The sequence below is a fragment of the Erythrolamprus reginae genome, chromosome 3 (assembly GCF_031021105.1).
Source record: "Erythrolamprus reginae isolate rEryReg1 chromosome 3, rEryReg1.hap1, whole genome shotgun sequence".
NCBI classification, from domain to species: Eukaryota; Metazoa; Chordata; class Lepidosauria; order Squamata; family Dipsadidae; genus Erythrolamprus; species Erythrolamprus reginae.
In genome coordinates, this window is record NC_091952.1 from 59,976,320 (window position 1) to 59,995,030 (window position 18,711).

Genomic DNA, 18,711 nt, shown 5'->3' on the forward strand with positions numbered 1-18,711 from the left:
CTGAGCGGCAGTCCCTTTGGCACTGGGCAGCATATAAGAATAAATGAATGAATGAATGAATGAATGAATGAATGAATGAATGAATGAATGAATGAATAAAGTAAGTAAGTAAGTAAGTAAGTAAGTAAGTAAGTAAGTAAGTAAGTAAGTAAGTAAGTGTGGGCGTGCGCTATCACACATGAGCAAGTTCTTGCATCCATAATTCTATCCTTTCTATGTCTTCCTCTTTCCTCCCTCCCACTTTCCTTTCTATCTCTCCCTCCCTCTTTCCTCCCTCCCTCTTTCCTTTCTCCCTCTTTCCTTTCTATCTCTCCCTCCCTCTTTCCTTTCTATCTTTCTTTCCCCCTGCCTTTCTCCAAGCCCTTCTTTTTCCCTCTCCCTAACTACCCCCTTCTCCCTCCTTTCTATCTCTCTCCCCTTCTCTCTCCCTTCCTTCATCTTTCAATCCCTCTCTCTCTCCATCCCTCTTCCTTTCTCTCTTCCTTCCTTCCTCTCTTTTTTGCTCTTTCTCTCTCCCTCCTTCCCTCCCTCTATGTCTTCCCCTCACCCTCCTTCCCCCCTTTCTTGCTTTCTTTCTCGCTTTCTTTCTCATTCTCTCTCCCCTCCTTTCTCTCTCTCTCTTTCTCTCTCGTTCACCACGCCGGCAGCAGAGAGAAAAAGAGAGACAGAGATGGAGATAGAGTGGAGGGCGCCGTTGTCTTCGCCTCTGCCCGGCGGCTCTGCAGCAAAGAGGAAGCAGCACCGCACCGCCTCCCGGGAGCCCGGCTGACTTTTGGAGCCGTTTTGTTTTCGGCCGGGCGGAGGCGGCGCGCGGAGGCGAAGACACGGCGCCTGGCCAAGCTCCGTCTTCCGGGAGCCCAGCCGACTTTTGGAGCCGTTTTGTTTTCAGCTGGGCTCCCGGGAGATGGAGCGTGGCCGGGCACCCTGTCTTCGCCTCCGCGTGCCGCCTCCGCCCGGCTGAAAACAAAACGGCTCCAAAAGTCGGCCGGGCTCCTGGGAGGCAGAGTGTGGCCGGGCACCATGTCTTCGCCTCCGTGCGGCTCTGCAGCGAAGAGGAAGTAGCCGCGCACCGCCTTCCGGGAGCCCGGCCGACTTTTGGAGCCGTTTTGTTTTCGGCCGGGCGGAGGCAGTGCGCGGAGGTGAAGACATGGCGCCCGGCCACGCTCCGCCTCCCGGTATCCCAGCCGACTTTTGGAGCCCGCTCGCCGCGGGTGGCGAGTGGTGAACAGCAGGCGAGTGGGCGGCGAGCGGGCGGTGAGCGGGCGGCCCGGCAGCCAGGTGTTCGGGGGGCAGCCGGCGCACGCTCCCCAAATCTCCCTGCCAGCCCACCCGCCCGGAACATTCAAAATAAGAAAACCCTTCGCTCTTACTTTGAATGTTCCGGGCGGGCGCGCAGGCAGGGAGATGGGAACAGCGCGCGCCGGCCCGCGCGCCCGCCAGCCTCCGGAGAATGCCTCCCCCCCCTCTCTTGCAGCGGAGGAGAAAGAGAGGCCGGGCGGGTGGGGGGCAGGGCCGAGAGGCCTGGAGCGCAAGTGGGCCGGAGGCACCATGGAGAGGCAGGTATGGTCGCGGCTCCCTTCTACTGCCCGCGCCTCCCCCCCGCCCCCCCGCGGGCTGGCAGGGGGATGGGGAGTGCGCGGCCGAGGAAAAGGGTGCGCGGGGGGGGGTATTTTGGAGCGCGCACGCGCTCACGTGTGCAGCTTACAGGGAACGGTGGTCCTAAGTGGACAGTTTGATTTCACAGAAGTTTGATTTACTTGGAGTTATATTGTGTTGTTTAAGTGTTCCCTTTATTTTTTGGAGCAGTATATGTTACACACACACACACATACACACACACACTTACACACTGTAACATATTTTTTTCTGATAATGAAAAGGAAGGGAGACTAGTATAGAAGAATATACTTCTACTTGCCTTGGAATATGGTCCCAGGTGGGGCCCAGAGGCAAAAAAGAAGCCATATGCTCCCTTCCATATTGGTATACTAGGGTGACTCACCAAAAAAAAAAATATCTCTCTCACACACACACTATATTTACTGGTTGTATGTATGTATGTATGTATGTATGTATGTATGTATGTATGTATGTATTTCACATTGTTGTGAAGAGAATACAATTAATATATAAATACATTTCTTATAACCAATATAATGTATAATGATATAATAATGTATTAGCTATATAATATTATATATATAAAGATATATTTATATCCTGCTTTTATTATTTTTACAAACAACTCAAGGTGGCAAAACATAATACTCCTACCACCTCCTCCTCCTATTTCCCTCACAACAGCAACACTGAGATGGATTATGTTGAAAGAGAGTGACTGTCCCAAAGTGACCTAGCTGGCTTTTATGGCTAAGGCAGGGCTTGAACTCATGACCTCCCAATTTCTAATCTGCTAGAAATCATTACACCAAACTGGCTTACAGACCAAATATTATTTGTATCCTTGTACATCAGAAATTTAGATCTCCAGAATGTCAGTGAAATGTGTTGAACCATCTGTCCAAATAGTATGTGAGAATCAGTTTGGAGTCATGGCTCAGGCTAAAAATCCGGAGACCGTGAGTTCTAATCACTGAGGGCATGAAGTCAGCTGGGTGACTTTGGGCGAGTCACTTTCTCTCAGTCTAGGAAGGAGTGAATGGCAAACCATTTCTGAAAAACCTTGTCAAACTGCAGGGAATTATGCAGACAGTCTCTGAGAATTAGACATTGAATGGAATTAAAACGGAGAACACAGATAAATGAACATTCGGGGGGGGGGGGGGGGAGAACTATCGCATTTAGAAACCATGTAACTCCCTCACAGAAACTCTGGGCAGCCTACAAATAAAATATTAAAAGATAAAAAATGCATGTAAAATTTTAAAACAGGCAAAGATGGTTAGAATTGAACATTAATGTGAAATAATAGATGGGGAAAGGGCCTTCTAAACACTAGCCAGCCCCACAACTGTGTGCTGTTGTGTGTGCCTCAAGCAAAACAGCAGAGGCATGTTTTCAAACCTTTCCAAAAGGTTACAAGAATGGGAGACTACCTCACCTCTGTGGCAGAAGAGAATGTTCCAAAGAATGGGGACAATGCCAGATAAAGTTCTCTTCTTGCACCCCAACAGTCAGAATTGTTTAACTGATGGCACCTGCAACATATCTTCCCTGCCTGACTGGGTGGGATGAGCTGATGTAATGGGCAATGATGGTTCCATAGGTAACCTGGCTCCATATAAACTCTCCATAATTTATGCATGTATGTATGCTCCCTTATTTTTGTTATGTTTTAACTATTCCTTTCCCTAAATAAAGTTACGTTAATTTTTATATTTATCAGGCAAATAAATTAATAATAACAAATAATTTTTGTGCTCTGGCTCCTGAATCAAGCAAAGCATTTAAAAAGAGATGGACTAAAGTAATTAATGAGTAATTCACATTATTTAAGAAACTCACTTTATACTATAAGCATGCCTCCAAGAAAAAAAAATCTTCCAAAAACCATAATGCTTTTAATTCTAGAAAGGGAATAGAGAACTTGATCAGGATAATAACAATCACTTTCGCCACATTCGTAATTCCTTCCCTGCAGGGAGTCATAAAAGTTCATTTTTAAAAAGGAGTTGTTATCACTGCAAAGTAAGAAGTACTATTTGAAAGTCACAGAAAGTTACTCTTTAAGTGGAGTTAATTACATTTGGAGAAATTCTATGGCACTTAGGAGATACTTAAGCATTAATTCAGCAGCAAAGATTTTCAAACCAGCAGAGTCTTTTCTACAATGCGCATTAGAATGCAATTAAACTCCCCAGCGTAGAAGCAAAGAAAATTGGATACAGCATTAGATAAAGAAAAACATGTACTCATTTAGCCTATAGTAAAAGTGTTAAAAAGTACATCACAATTACATTCTCAATTAGCAAATATGAAAACAATTAAGACAAAAACATTAGACATGACTTACATATTGTAGGGTCAGTAAATAATCCTATAACACTGTTATGTCCAGTATAGTTTCTTATGAGATTATAAAACATAAAAGTACTGGAATTCAGTAATATCAATGCTTCAAGAAATTCCATAACTAAGGATCTGCAGAATGAGGATCCTTTAGAAAAATAATATTTTGTAAAATAGCATATGCATTATGTAATACTTGTTAATAGCACCAGATGGCTCTAAAGAACACAACTGTTAATATGCCCTTAAGGCACAACCAATTTCCTAATGGAAAAGACAACTGTATAAAACAGTTTAATACAAAAACACTCTAAATAAATAGTATTTCACAGAATTTTAAGTTTTTATTATAAATAAGCATCACAAGTGAAGATTCTTTTTGTTGACAGAGTGTTTGGAGCATTAAAATCTTGCTTCCTATATAAGACTATATATAGTTTTACTGACAGAAATAACCAAATTGTTATTTATAGCCTGTTAATCAGTAGAGTCTAAATGTGGAAATGGCAGACAGAAGGGGCCAAGGCTCTTTGTTTAAATTCAAAACAATAGCTTGCCATGTGCATACGTACATTGCTCATTACTCAGGAAACAGACTGCCTCTTTGCCTAGATTTAAAGGACAAATTTAAAATCTGAGTCCTACATTTTCTGCATATGTTCTATGTTCAGTATTCTTGTTTAAAAAATGGTTCTTTTGATGGTTTTGTTATTTATGAATTTGATGATTAATCTCCTTGCTAATTAAATTTAAAGCATCCAGAAACCCATCAACACATTCCAGTCCTTCTATCCTAGGTCCAGAACAAGGAAGGGCAAATGTCTGGAAGCCAAGGACCTCATTTCTTTTCTTCAAGATCATTTTTGGTCTGTGTCTGTTGCAAGAGACTTGGGATTATTATCAGGGTCAGAATAGTTTGGCACTTAAAGCCAGTGTTGTCTTTAATTTATTAGAAGTTTAAAAATGTAGCCCTAAATGTGTTAAAAGTATAAGTGAAAAAATGAACCACTGGATTTACTTAGTTGTCAATTTTGGCTATAGGGATAGCGCGAAAAAGGCCATAACCTAACTCAGGTCAAGCTATATTATTCATACACACAATAAGTACAGATACCCCTTATGTCACAAGAAGTACCTTGTCAAATTATTCTAAACATAATTTAGAGCTGCAGCTTGTACATCAAACCAAAATTATGCCAGATGATTATATCCTTATTAACATATCTATATATTCCAAAATATATCATTGAGTTTGTAGAGATTCTCCTAGCTTGTAGGTTGGTTTCCGAACTTTTCATTATATTCTCATATTCATTCTCATATATATCATATTCTTATATCATATTCTCATATTTTCTGGCCATCAAACAGGGCAAGCAAGGTACTAAATAAAATTAACCAGACAAACTTATCCCACCATGGCAATGTTTATCACAAAAATATAAGGAGTTCGGGCATGAAAGGAAAACTGAAGACAGTTTGGAGATATGGCCTTGGTTTCTTGTGATTTCTCAGCCTTTTGAGGATGTTGTCCATCAGAACAGAAACATTTAACCACCCCAGGCCTTTTAAGGCAACAATCCCAAGGATTGCTAAACTTCAATAATTATCATGAAGTACAATATTTTTGGTCACACTGGAGAGAGCTAATGGGAAGTGGAATTCAACCTAATTTGCTCACTCTTGTTTTAAGGGAAAGAGTGAAAGTATAATTGCTGAAAACCTGGGGAAATGGTGAAAATGGCTTAATGGAAGTTACTACCCTTTTTTTTAAATCCATCCAATTCCATTTTCTTGTGAGATGTCATTTTTCAATGTCTCTCCACCCTCACTTTCTCAAGCATTTCCTTATACAAAAGCAATGGGTTTTTTTAAAAAAAAAATCATTAGCATTTAGGTTTCTATGATATTTTTTTCCAGAGTGCAGTAGCAGAATTTGGCTGTTCCACAAAGGCAAGAGTTTTGTGGAATCCTAAAGAAACTGCCAATTTGCAACAGATGAAGTACACGAGTGCTCTGAAGCACAGCTCACATACACGTCCCTCGTCTTTTATGAAGTTAATGCTGATTTATTTCGATGGGCTTTCTCTAGAGCAGTGGTTCCCAGCCTTTTTTTTTTGCCCATGCCCCACCTAAGCATCTCTAAAATCCTCATGCCCATCCCATATAGAGGTCTCATTATTCAAAAAGTGAACTCCATATTAAGTTGTTGGGGTTTTTTTGTTTGTTTTTGTTTGTTTATTATACTGTATTGTCAAGTACATATTGATGGTATACATAGATATAACGCTGAGATGGGTACTAATAAGAGGGAAACATTAGGACAGGGACGGTAGGCATGCTGGTGCACTTATGTACGCCCCTGACTGACCTCTTAGGAATCGGGTGAGGTCAACGGTGGATAGTCTAAAAAGGTAAAGATTTGGGAGTTTGGAAAATAAATAGATTCCCGCTATGCGCATGCGCGCGGCATAAAGTTGCTCGGCTCAAGCACGTTTCACACTTCGCTCGCTGAAGAAACGCCTGGAGGGCGGGGAGGGGGGGGAAGAACGTTCAGCACGCTTCGGCCCCTCCCCCACCGCGCAAGCGCACAACGACCCAAGCACCCGTTCCCTTAGCAACCGCGCTTTCGACTCGACCTCGTCCCTCTGCCTGCTGCTCGACTACAACCTCCGATACTGAGAGCGAGCGGCGGGCAAGGCCCCGAAGGCGGGGGCGGGGGGAGAAATCTGGAGTGTGTGTGTGGGGGAGACCGGGCAGGCCTTGGAGACGGTGATGGGGCGTACGGCCCGCGGGCTTTCCCCTCGGTATCCCGCTGGTTATGATGCTGCTGAGCAGAAAGTCGGAAGGTCCCCATTCGGCAGGTATACTGGGGGGGGGGGGGAAGCTTAAAGGGGGCTCCTCGGGTCTTTCTCCTTGGATCCCCTTTCGGGCTTTCCGTGGCTGGGCTTTGGGGCGCGGGGGGGGGGGAGGTGGACTGTCTGGCTTCCTGCTTTCCAGCCGTTTGCGTGTCTTTGCAAAGGCGAGGCCTTTTTTTTATAGAGAGTGTATTTTATGCGGCGGGGTGTGGGGTGGAAGATCGTTGGCGCCGCGGAGGAGAAGGGAGGGGGGGCCTTGGAAAAAGAGTCGTCGTCGTCGTCGTCTCTGCCTCCCCCCCCGCCCCCAAATCTGCTGGGGGCTGTTTCCTTCCTGAGTCATGAAACAGCCACGAAAAACGCCCGCAAGAAAAGTCAACCCGAGCTCAGACGGCAGCACCGAGGGAGCCCTTGTTTCCTTCACAGCCAAACCGGTTCCTGCCCCGTCCTTGGCCAGCCTGCTCAGCCCAGGCGGCCGTCTGCGAACGGGAAGCGGGTTTGAGGGAACCGTCGGATGTAGGGGTTAAAAGGATGGGGGGGGGGGGTCACCCAGCCCCTCGGTGTGGGAGGAAGAGGAGCCAAGGACTACGGCCCGCGCGTGTCCTTCTACTCAGGCAGGGCTGGAACTTTTGTATGGAGGCGGCGGGGCCACGTGGAATGAAAAAACGGCCGCCACCGGCGGGAGGATGGCACAGGGGACTTCACGGCACAGCCCGGCAGCTTCGCTGTACTGTATATTTTATTTTTAAAAAATTGGGGATAATGGTAATGGGCCAAAAATGTAGACCAGAGAAGTTCGTTTTTTAGCCCTCAGAGATCGATGGGAAACTTATCCCCCCCCCAAGCCCCCCCCTTGCAATGGAGCCTCAATTGGGAGGAGTTGGTGCTCCTTTAGTAAATAAAAACGTAGGGACTTTAAAAAAAATTTAATTCCCCCCCCCCATTTTCTCACATACAAATTAGAAATTGATTGTCAATCAGTGTTGCTTCAAAAGTGGACAGTTTGATTTCACAGAGGTTTGATTTTACTTGGAGTTATATTGTGTTGTTTAAGTGTTCCCTTTAATTTTTTGAGCAGTGTATATATGTAATATTGGAATATAAGTATACATAAGTATATGTACACACACACACACCCCTTTCAATATTACAGCCAACATACATAATTACACATTTTTATCCATTGTTCAAAATTCCATATCTTATTCCACCTTCTTATCCAACCCCAATCTGCCCCTCTTCTTCTTTCTCTCTTTCTTCCTCTCCCTCCCTATCTCTTCCTGCTAACTACTTTTCCCTCACTCTATCTCTCGCCTTCTCTTCCTCCCTCTCTACTTTCTCTTCAACCCTCTTTTGCCTTTCCCAGAGTGTTCCATCCTAAGTCACCTCATAACTAGTAGGGTTTTTTAAATTGTTTTGGGATTTTGTAACACTTGCTTTCTTTTTTCTTTTCACTTTTTTTACACTTCACGTGTCTAACGGTAGAGATGAAGTACAGTAACTGTTGGAGCCAAAATGGTCTTGGTTACTAGAAATATTCGGTGTACGCTGTGACTTCAGAGAAGCAGGCCAGATTATTTCAACTTGCTGCCAAATTATGCATAGGGAAAATTTGTAAAGATTTTTCCTTTGGTAATAACTTAAGCTGATCCCTGTGTTTTTTTTAAGCTGTTAACTGGAAAGCAAGGAGCATTCCTTCCAGTCAGCAGTCATTACCATAAATGTTTATTTGCTTCTTTGTGATCCAAGTTTTTTTTAATTGTGATTAAGCAAGAGGAACCTCAGGAACTCTTCCTTTTTCATGTTAGAGACAGTGGTAAAATTTTGGAATACTTAATAGAACTCTTTTAAAACAGCAATTTCAGGAACAAAATGCAACCTTTGTTAATTTCTGCCCAAGTCTGTTTGCACTACAAACATGTGTAAATAAGTGAAATCATGGAGAGAAAATTTTGGCCTTGGTTGGGGCATTACTTGTTGAGCATTACTCAACAAATCAGAACAAGGCAAAATAATGGTACTGTTCAGTAGATTATAAAGCCCTACATTGGTTAAAGCCAGACTATTTACAGGACCATCTTTTGCTGCTTACCTCCCAATGACTGATTAGGACCCACAGGGTTGGCCTCCTCCGGGTCCCGTCGGCTATGCTGTGTCGGTTGATGGGGCTGCATGGGAGGGTCTTCTCTGTGGTGGCTCTGGCTCTCTGGAACCAGCTGCCCCCAGAGATCTGGACTGCCCCCACCCTCCTGGCCTTCCGAAAAGTCATGAAAACCTGTCTCTGCTGGCAGGCCTGGAGCCATTGAGCAATACTATCTAGCTCCAGCCAAGAAGAAATTGATGGTTTTATTTTTAGGGGTTTTAGTTGCTTTTACATTGTCTTGATTGTTGGGCACCTCCCAGAGTCCTTCGGGAATTGGGCGGGTTATAAATCTAATAAATAAGTAAATTATTACATTGAAGCAAATGATGGGAACATAAGAACTTTGCTTTCTGGTTCAGTGTTCTTTGTCTCAGCCAGATGAATTTAGGCAAATTATAAATATAGCCAAAACAATATCCTTCATGTTCCCACTTGGCTAATGTTAAAGGCAAGCTATTTTTATTACAGGGGAAATAAAAGACTATCAAGCCATAGATATTTTACAACTATTTTCTAGAAGAATTACTTGTAGGCAAGCCTATGCAGAATTATAACTGGATGAATAATTATGTGAGGCACATACTTACTGTATTAAATTCCAGTAAGTCTATTATTTTAGGGGGTTAGCATTACATGTATTGAATTTCAAACTGTATTTTTGAAGCTGTAATTTTTCCTAAATGTAGTCTACTGATTCATGATTGCTGAAGACAGTTACAGCTTACTTTACTTTCAAAGAAATCCAATTTCAAATCATAGATGCAACATCTTATCACCCACATTTTTTCTTTAGCAGATATTGCTGAGATGGATTTTTAAAATTGATAACTAACTCATGATTCTAAGTGCTCATAAATAAATAGTGGTTGTGGTATTCTGTGCAATTTAATGGTGCAATGCTATATTACCTGGGAACATTGCAATAGTCTACAAGAGTTGTTGATTTTTTCTTCCCAAGACAGAGAAAATAATTGATATTGGACAGTTTCTGTTGCTGGCTTCTAAAGCAGTCCAGAGTGGCATTTCCAAAAAATGAGTGTGGCAGGATAGATTAGGCAAAGGTGAAAATCTGCTACATACTAATATTCCTGTCCCTTGTTATTACACAAACAAACAAAAATGAATTGTAAATGCTCAATGCCTATTATAGTTTTTCCCCTTGAAAAAAAGGGCGGGGGAATCAAATGCTGTGCTTCTAATTATCTGCAGCCACATCCTTTGGACTTGGGTTTGTTGAAGGATTCCAATAAGAGTTTAGAATTATTACTGTAATTTAAAATAATGCTTGTAAGAATTTGTGTTCATTTTTACTGATCATTTTGTTATTTCCAGCCAGGTTTGGAGATGGCTTATATGACTCTTACATGAGAATAGATCAGATTAGACTTCCAGAACCTACAAATGAAGAATGCACCCCTTCTGGTTTTCCTTCACTAGGGAGATCTAATGTAAGTAATTTTCCTATTTGTTGAATTTTGTTACTGCTGGGACAACACAAACTAGATGCTTTAAAAAACCAGCTTATGCAGTACTTCTGACTTGATTCAAAAAAGCTGTTTTATTGTGCAAATGTGGCATCTATGTGTAGCTACATTTGTTTCCAGGATCTCATGGCTGCTTTAACAAGCTGCACAGACTTGCTGCATTTAATCTTGTACATTAAGGAACTTCTTCCAAATACAGTCTGAAACACTGCATAACCCTAACAAGTACATCTATATCAATAGAAGGTGGTAGTTACATATTGTGTCTGTACTATCTTTTCCAACCATTCAGGATGATTACAAGTAATTATCATTTAGCAATTGCCTCATAGAGCAACCATTTGCAGTTAATGATGATTAAAAAGTAACTTTGAAACCAATTTATGACCGTTGTAGTTCTGTAAAGCAAAGGAAAGTTGAAATTTCAGCTTTCCTTTGCAATACAGACTTACAAAGGTCATAAATGCTAGGATTGGTTGCAAAGTAACTTATAAACACAGTCATGGTTTCACTTAGCAACTGCTTCAGATAACCATTGACCCTAAATTAGGATCTTTAATAACAACAACATGGGAAAGCTTACAATAATATATTTGTGGAGATTTCTTGTTTTCATAAATATTAAATAGTATACAGCCTAGCAAATAGATTTTCCGGAACTCATCCAGCTTTTGTTCTGCTTTCCTTAGTGCCACCCCTCCACACTTAGTAGCATAATGGTTAACATTCTTCATAATGGAAATCGACTGGTGATAACAATAGGCATATGTAGATAAGAGAATAACAGAAATAATAAAATGGTCTGAATTAAGAGATGTCACAATCCTCATTCTCATTGTACCAGAGCAATGTAAAACTATATACTTGCCTCTTTATTGCTTGTACATTCATTGACAAAGAGAAAGCCATGTGGCTTCCATTTTTTTAATCATTTACAGGATAAATGTTTTTATGTTGGACTGTAAATGCCTGTATCATTTTAACCACTCTATTTACTTAATGTGAGGGCATAAGTGGCAAGAGTAGCTTTTTTCCTGAGTGGTAAATTGAAAATTTGAGTTGCATTTTGAATATTATATTATTTTTATGGTGAAATATATTAGAAACATGTCAGTAAATATTTTTTTTTTGCAAAAAAAGCAAGCACCAGGAGAGCATCTCTTTCCTGAAAAGAAGGGTTTACATTATAGTTAGATATCATCTTGTATCTATCTATGGCTGTTCCATAGGCAATATTCTTGGAGTTACAGTCAGTTAGCTAAATGTTTATAGGACTGAAATTACTTGGGGGGGGGGGGGGGGGTTTAAAGGAATTTCCTAATGTTTCTTTTGGAAACAGTAATGTCTTCTGTTACTTTGATTATTTTTGTAGAAATGATATATGTCTTATATATCTTGTTAGCTTGTTAGAAAATACTTATTAGATTGCAGCAATTATGTCCAGTTGTGGCAGTCTTAACAGTAAAGATGTTCTGCAAATACTTTCAAGCAACAAAAATATTCAAGCAAAAACCAAACCTGGTTGCATAACCGATCATTGCAAGAAAAAGTTGGCCTGTAGTTCCAACTTTCATACATGCCATAATTGCTTCTTGGAAGCTTATAGCTAATGGGGGGGAAATGATATTTGGATTTGGCAAAGAGATTCAAAAGCAAATACAGTGAGTCAAATCTTATAAATTGGATCAAATCAGTTGAAGCCCTTAGACATTTCATAGAGTAATTATTGCATTATTGACAACTTGTAATATAGTGCTCATAGTATTGATATATGATGATATAAAGAGGACTGAATCTGAATGCTTCAGTCTTTATAATCCAGATATTTTATACTGATGTGAAGGGTATTGAAGTTGTTTTGTGCATAATATGTGTATCATAGAAAGAAAACATCACCAAGAGATTTGCCACTTATCATATACATACCATGTACATGGACTTGTTTTCTCTATAGATAGGCATATCTATATAGATCCATATAGATTGGCCCTCTGGAACAAACTCCCTCTGAAGATACATACCGCCCCCTCCTTCCTGGTCGTTCGTAAAGCTCTGAAGACCTATCTCTGTCTCTGGCCGATGTGAATGATTGAATTGGATGAATGTGGATGACTCTGCATGGTTTTTTTTAGAATTTTGCTAATTCTTTTAAAATGATTAGATTTCTACACATATATTTGTTTGTATTTGTTATATTGTACGCCGCCCTGAGTCACTTTGAGAAGGGCAGCATAGAAGTCTAATAAATAAAAAAATCATGAAAAGCTTATAGGCATGTCCTAAGGGTTTGGACATGTAGTCCTCAGGCTGCAACCATTCATTCAGCATCTGTTCAGTTACAACAGCGCTGAATGAGAATGACTTACAACCTGTCCTCAAAGTTGCAGCCATCACAATGTCCCCAGAGTCATGTGATTGTGATTTGAGCACTTGACAACTGACTTGCTATTATGACAGTTGCAATGTTACACAGTCCCATGATTACCATTTGAGGCCACCTTTGCTGGCTTTCCATAAGCAAAGGCATTGGGGAAGCTGGCAAGAGTTGCAAGTTGCTCACCTGCCCTCCATAGCACTTCTTGTGGCACCTGCCTGCCTTCCTGCCTTCCATAGCCATTGGAGAACTAATTACCTGTCATTTTCTGGTCACGTCTTTTGAATTTCCAAGACACTAAGTAAATATTTTTTCTGGCAATTGACTATCTTTTTGTCTGGCATGTGAAAAAAGAAACTTGCTTTTTATTATAAAAGATAAGCTATGCACACAGTTTCTATGAAGCATAGCTTAGAGGCTGAATTTCCCACAACCCAAAGAACAGATGTGAGAAATGCTTCTCATTTCCTTTCTAAAATAGTTTATTCTAAGGCATCCTACTGTCTCATGCGCATGCAGAACTAAAGTGTATGGGTTAATTTCTGGCTACTTTGCTATTATTTTATATTTAGTCAGTTACAGAATATCTTCTTTCACTTTCAATTCTTTTTTCATTATTCTGTGTTACTTCAAAGTAAAGATAAATATATTGGTAAAGTAAATAAAACCATATTGCTCGTTTAATTTCAAACTTTTTTCTAACTTATATTTTATCTAAGTATTGCATGTGGCAAAAAATTACAATTCAGATTCATTTCCTGTTTGGACTCTATTGCTATTCTATTTTTTTTTCTCCACTTTTATATGGAAAATGCAAAAAATAGCATCCAGGATTCTTTGTCTATTAGGAGATCAAATGTTTCTGAAAATAGAGATCTTTGAAACCTGGTTGTTTGGAATTAATAAAGAATTGCTGATTGGATTGGATTAATATACTGCAAGGGGCCATCTTATCCACAATTTTACAGCATTCCTCTTTCTTTCTGCTCAGTTTAGCCATAGATACTGAAGAACCTGTTAACATGCTAATTCTCTGGATCATATTTTCTGTTACTTCTCAGAAAGTTGTATGTCTCAAAATACACTGTCTATATTTTCCAAACAGATATAGCAGTTAAGCAGTAAAATACAGATCTTGGTGTCCTGAAACTTCATTTTCTGAACCAATGTCGTAACTGTTTTGGCATTTCATTGAAAAAGGTATACAAATAGTTTTTCAAAAGTGTTATTAATTTGCTGTTTTGGTGGAGTAAAAATTTGCTTTGGAAGAAGAGAGCATATATAAAAGCTGTTATTTAGTTGCAAATGTCAGTTCCTTTTTTCTTTTTTGGAGTTTAAGTCTAAACTAGAAGATGTCTCAGCAGTTGTTACAATTGTTTCATACCTTTATTATAGTGCCTTGTATAAACCAATGAGGTATGTCAGACTTATGCTAGTCTGACTTGTGGACTCAACGAGGTATTTTGCAAAATGAAGATGACCTAATCAAATCTTGTAAGAGTGGCTCATTCATTAATTCAATACACTCACAAGGTAGCTACTCTACACCAGTTTTTAGGATAGGACATTGTTTTGCTTCATTGCATTGCTTGGAAGTCTATTGCCCACGTTGCTGATACTGTACTGAAATAGAATTTGAAATAAGTCTCCAAAGTTACAGTTGTTTCAAATTAAGATAAATCATTTTTAATGTTTTCTTATTTGCAGTTTTGTAGGAAAAATAATTAGTTCCTTCGTGCACAGAACAAAACTCTTTGCAGGGCTCAAAAGTAAGTTAGTATTCTAGAAAAAACTTACAAACGTGCCTTCATCAAAGGTTAAAGGAAGGGGGGAAAGCACTAATTTAAGAGCAATATGGAATTTTTGGTAAACAAATCATTTACTAATTCTGTCTTAATCCTTTTGGAATTTCATAATCTGTGGTTATTTATCTTGTTTGCATTTTGCTGTTTTTAAGCTAGTAAAATCGTAATTTGAAGGTTCTAGGTTGCTTCAAGCTACACTTTCATTACTTGTTGCTCTGCTGACTGAAAAGTACCGGTAGATGTTGAAAAACTACTGTAGGGCATGCTAATACAAATTTTTACTATATCAGATTTATGTAAACATTAATTTATTACTACATATTTCTTCTGAAGTTAAATGTCTGTTGCTGTTTGTGAATTTGTGAATTCTAAGGATTTTCTGTTTCATTTTTAAAGGTAACTACTAGCACATTCACAATGAAGGATCATCCTTTGACTGGGAGCCAAGTCAAAGTTGAGCAATTATTTGAAGACTCTGGAAATAGAAGAAGCAGTACTCTGCAGTCCACTGGAATAAATGTATCTGAAAGATCATTTCCAACTCCAGTAAAAGAGAAAAGCTCTGATAGTATCTGCACCATCAAAAATAGTGGCAGCTCAATAAAAGCACAGAAAGCTGGTTGTCTGTCTGCAGAACAAGCACTGAAGCAATATAAACAGCAGTTAACAACCTTTGAGCAACAAGAAATATTTAATTTTCCTGAAATTTATTTTGTCGGCCCAAATGCAAAGAAAAAGCAGGGAGTTAGTGGTGCGCCAAACAATGCTGGATATGATGATGAACAAGGCAGCTATATTCATATAGCTCATGACCATCTTGCGTACCGATATGAAGTAATTAAAATAATTGGGAAAGGCAGCTTTGGCCAAGTAGCTAAAGTGTTTGATCACAAAACCCACCAACATTTGGCTCTAAAGATGGTGCGCAATGAGAAACGGTTTCACCGGCAAGCAGCAGAAGAAATACGTATCTTGGAACATCTCAAAAAGCAAGATAAAACTGGCGGCATGAATGTTATTCACATGCTAGAAAGCTTTACCTTTCGAAATCATATATGTATGACTTTTGAGCTCTTGAGCATGAATCTATATGAGCTGATCAAAAGAAACAAGTTTCAAGGCTTCAGTGTGCAGCTTGTACGTAAATTTGCCCACTCAATATTGCAATGTCTGGAGGGGCTATTCAGAAACAAAATTATACATTGTGACTTAAAACCTGAAAATATTCTTCTGAAACAACAAGGGCGGAGTGGAATCAAAGTAATTGATTTTGGATCTAGTTGTTTTGAGCACCAAAGAGTTTATACTTACATACAATCTCGGTTTTACAGAGCCCCAGAAGTTATCCTGGGAAGCCGCTATGGGATGCCCATAGATATGTGGAGTTTTGGCTGTATTCTGGTGGAACTTCTGACTGGTTATCCTTTGTTTCCAGGAGAAGACGAGGGTGATCAGCTAGCTTGTATGATGGAGCTCCTTGGAATGCCTCCACAGAAATTGCTAGACCAATCCAAACGAGCCAAAAACTTCATCAATTCGAAAGGTCATCCTCGCTATTGCAGTGTAACAACTCAAGCAGATGGGAAAGTTATTCTTAATGGTAGCAGATCTCGAAGGGGTAAAATGCGCAGTGCTCCAGGCAACAAGGACTGGATCACAGCATTAAAAGGCTGTGATGACTCTTTGTTTATAGAATTCTTAAAAGAATCTCTTAATTGGGATCCTTCTGCAAGGATGACTCCTAGCCAAGCTTTAAGACATCCTTGGATTTGTAAACGAGTACCTAAGCCTCCCAGCGTGGATAAAAGTTCAGGCAAAAGGATTGCACACTATACAAACGCTTTCCCAGGGATAAATTCCAGATTACCCCCAGTTGGGATAGCAAACAAACTGAGAGCTAATCTAATGTCTGATTCAAATGCCAATATACCTCTATGTACTGTGCTACCAAAACTGGTCAGCTAATAGAGAATTACATATTCCCAGGGTACATATTCTGTGTTTGTTATTATCTCTTTGAACGACAAAGAGATTAGTGTAGGGCCTGGGGTAAAGATAATTGAAAGCTGAACTTGTTAAAAAAAAAACACTGAATGAAAACAAGCATTTTAAGGGCTATAATTATTTAATCAAATTGTTTCAGCTAGAATGGGATGCTTATTGTATACATTTGTTTTATTCAGTAAGGTCACATGATCTATAACATTTTTGGAGCAACTTTATAATAAACCACAAAATCACATGTTTATCCAGATAGTCATGTAACCAGAAAATTGAGTGCAATGTGAGATAATTGCACTTAACAGTAAATTCCTTACAGAACGCTGGTCAAAAAGCACAAGTTCTTAACTTTTGTTGTTTAGGAATTATTTTGTAGTAATTTCTACATATAATTACAAGATTTCTTAGTATGCAAAATTAATTTGTGAACTCTCCTTCAAATTTCTTGCAGACAAGCACCTTGCAAAAATATGTGGTGAGCCACAGCTATGAAGATAATAGTTTATGGACTCTCGTTTTAATATTTTTAATTCTTCATTCCAACATTTTAAATTGAATTAATTGATCACAGATGGAGATAAAAATATTTCTTGTGTATTAAAATAAGTTGCTTTTAATTTTAGTAAAGGATGAACTGAGCAAAATGCTGTTTTCATATCTCAGATACAAAAAAAGATGGGTGCTTCAGATATTTTGTACAGAAAAATGTAACGGGCAGCATCTGGATACTGGCAAATAAAACTATTTTTACTAGCACACATAAGCTTCCCTCTTGGTTTTCCCATTCAGGATCTTGATTATGAAGACTTGATCTTTAGCAAAGGACAAAACAATACTACTCAGACCTAATGTACAGTTTAGCTATATGGTGCAAATTTATTGAATCACTATTAATGGTAGCCATTTGCATTGAATGTTTACTAAACAGTTAAACTATTATTTAAATTCCATTTTCTACATTGGGTACATTCTATGTTGTAGCTAATAATTTGTAGGACAGCTAATCACTGAGAAATCAATTTGCTTCCTCTTGTTTTTGTGTTTACTCTCATGAATTAACATCACAAATGGTAATTAGATATTCTATCAGCAGTTTATTCAGATTGCAATGCAATTTCTGTACATCTGTTAATACTATTACATAAGTAAGAAAATGTGAAGAGTCCTCAAGAATGGAGATTTTATAGATGCTCACTATTCTGAACCAGAAACCTCTATTGCATTTACATATAAATTATTAAATTTCCAAATAAATACCTTAATTTCTTTATTTCAGATAGTTGGGTTGTTACATCTGCATAGCCAGGGGTGGGCTACTGCCCGGAGGGGGGGGGGGAAACGCAGTGGGGTAGCAAAAAAGGAACTCCACCCCAGAGCATCCAATTTGCACTGAAAGATGTTGAAAGAAAATACAGGGCATCCTGCATAAGCCCTGCCCACAGTGTGGTAGTAAAAAAATTAGCCCTTCACTGTGCATAGCCATTTAACATTATTTGAAATTAAGAATTACGTCTTAACAGTAATGATCACAGTTGAGGTTTTTTAGGTTGTCGACATCCTCGAGGTGATTCAAATAAAAATATTTTATTGCAGCAGCAGACATTGAGTGCATAAAGCATTGTGCATATTATTCTAGAGATATGTCCAGGGACCTCAGTGGGATTTATTTCCTAATTCATTTGTATAGCACAATTTAAAGTAACCCTCTACTTAAATAGTTTTTTTTAAAAAATTTGCTTGGAAAAAAGTATTTCTCTTACTGAGAAATGTCGTGTATTACGATACACTGTTTTTATTTTTAAAGTGCATGGTTTCATATACTGTAACATGAAATAATTATCAAATTATTATTGCAGATAAACAATTTGTTTTTATTTTATTATTAGAGTTGAAAGGGACCTTGCAGGTAATCTAGTCCAATGCCCTGCTCAAGCAGGAGATCCTTCACCACCCCAGTCAGATGGCAGTCCAATCTCTTTTTGAATGTGTCAAGTGTTGGGGCGTTCACGACCTCCGCTGGCAAGTGGTTACACTGGTTGATCACTCGCACTGTCAGAAAGTTCTTCCTTATTTCCAGGTT

The 18,711-nt window shown here is 39.4% G+C and overlaps 1 protein-coding gene across 8 annotated transcripts in view; it reads left to right on the plus strand.

The window, feature by feature from the left end:
* DYRK3 (dual specificity tyrosine phosphorylation regulated kinase 3) overlaps positions 1–17,389 on the plus strand; it is a 36,453-nt gene extending 19,064 nt beyond the window's left edge. The window contains exons 1-4 of one of the 8 annotated variants that reach the window (XM_070745551.1): positions 6,595–6,833; positions 10,300–10,415; positions 13,931–14,025; positions 15,027–17,389. In XM_070745551.1, coding sequence (XP_070601652.1) covers positions 15,048–16,595 — 1,548 coding nt within the window. In that variant the 5' untranslated portion in view covers positions 6,595–6,833; positions 10,300–10,415; positions 13,931–14,025; positions 15,027–15,047 and the 3' untranslated portion in view covers positions 16,596–17,389. Of the gene's footprint in view, positions 1–6,501; positions 6,834–7,372; positions 7,552–10,299; positions 10,416–13,930; positions 14,026–15,026 lie in introns of those variants that run through there. The other 7 variants (XM_070745552.1, XM_070745553.1, XM_070745549.1 and 4 more) reach the window with 7 other exon arrangements.
* Positions 17,390–18,711: the final 1,322 nt, after the last annotated feature.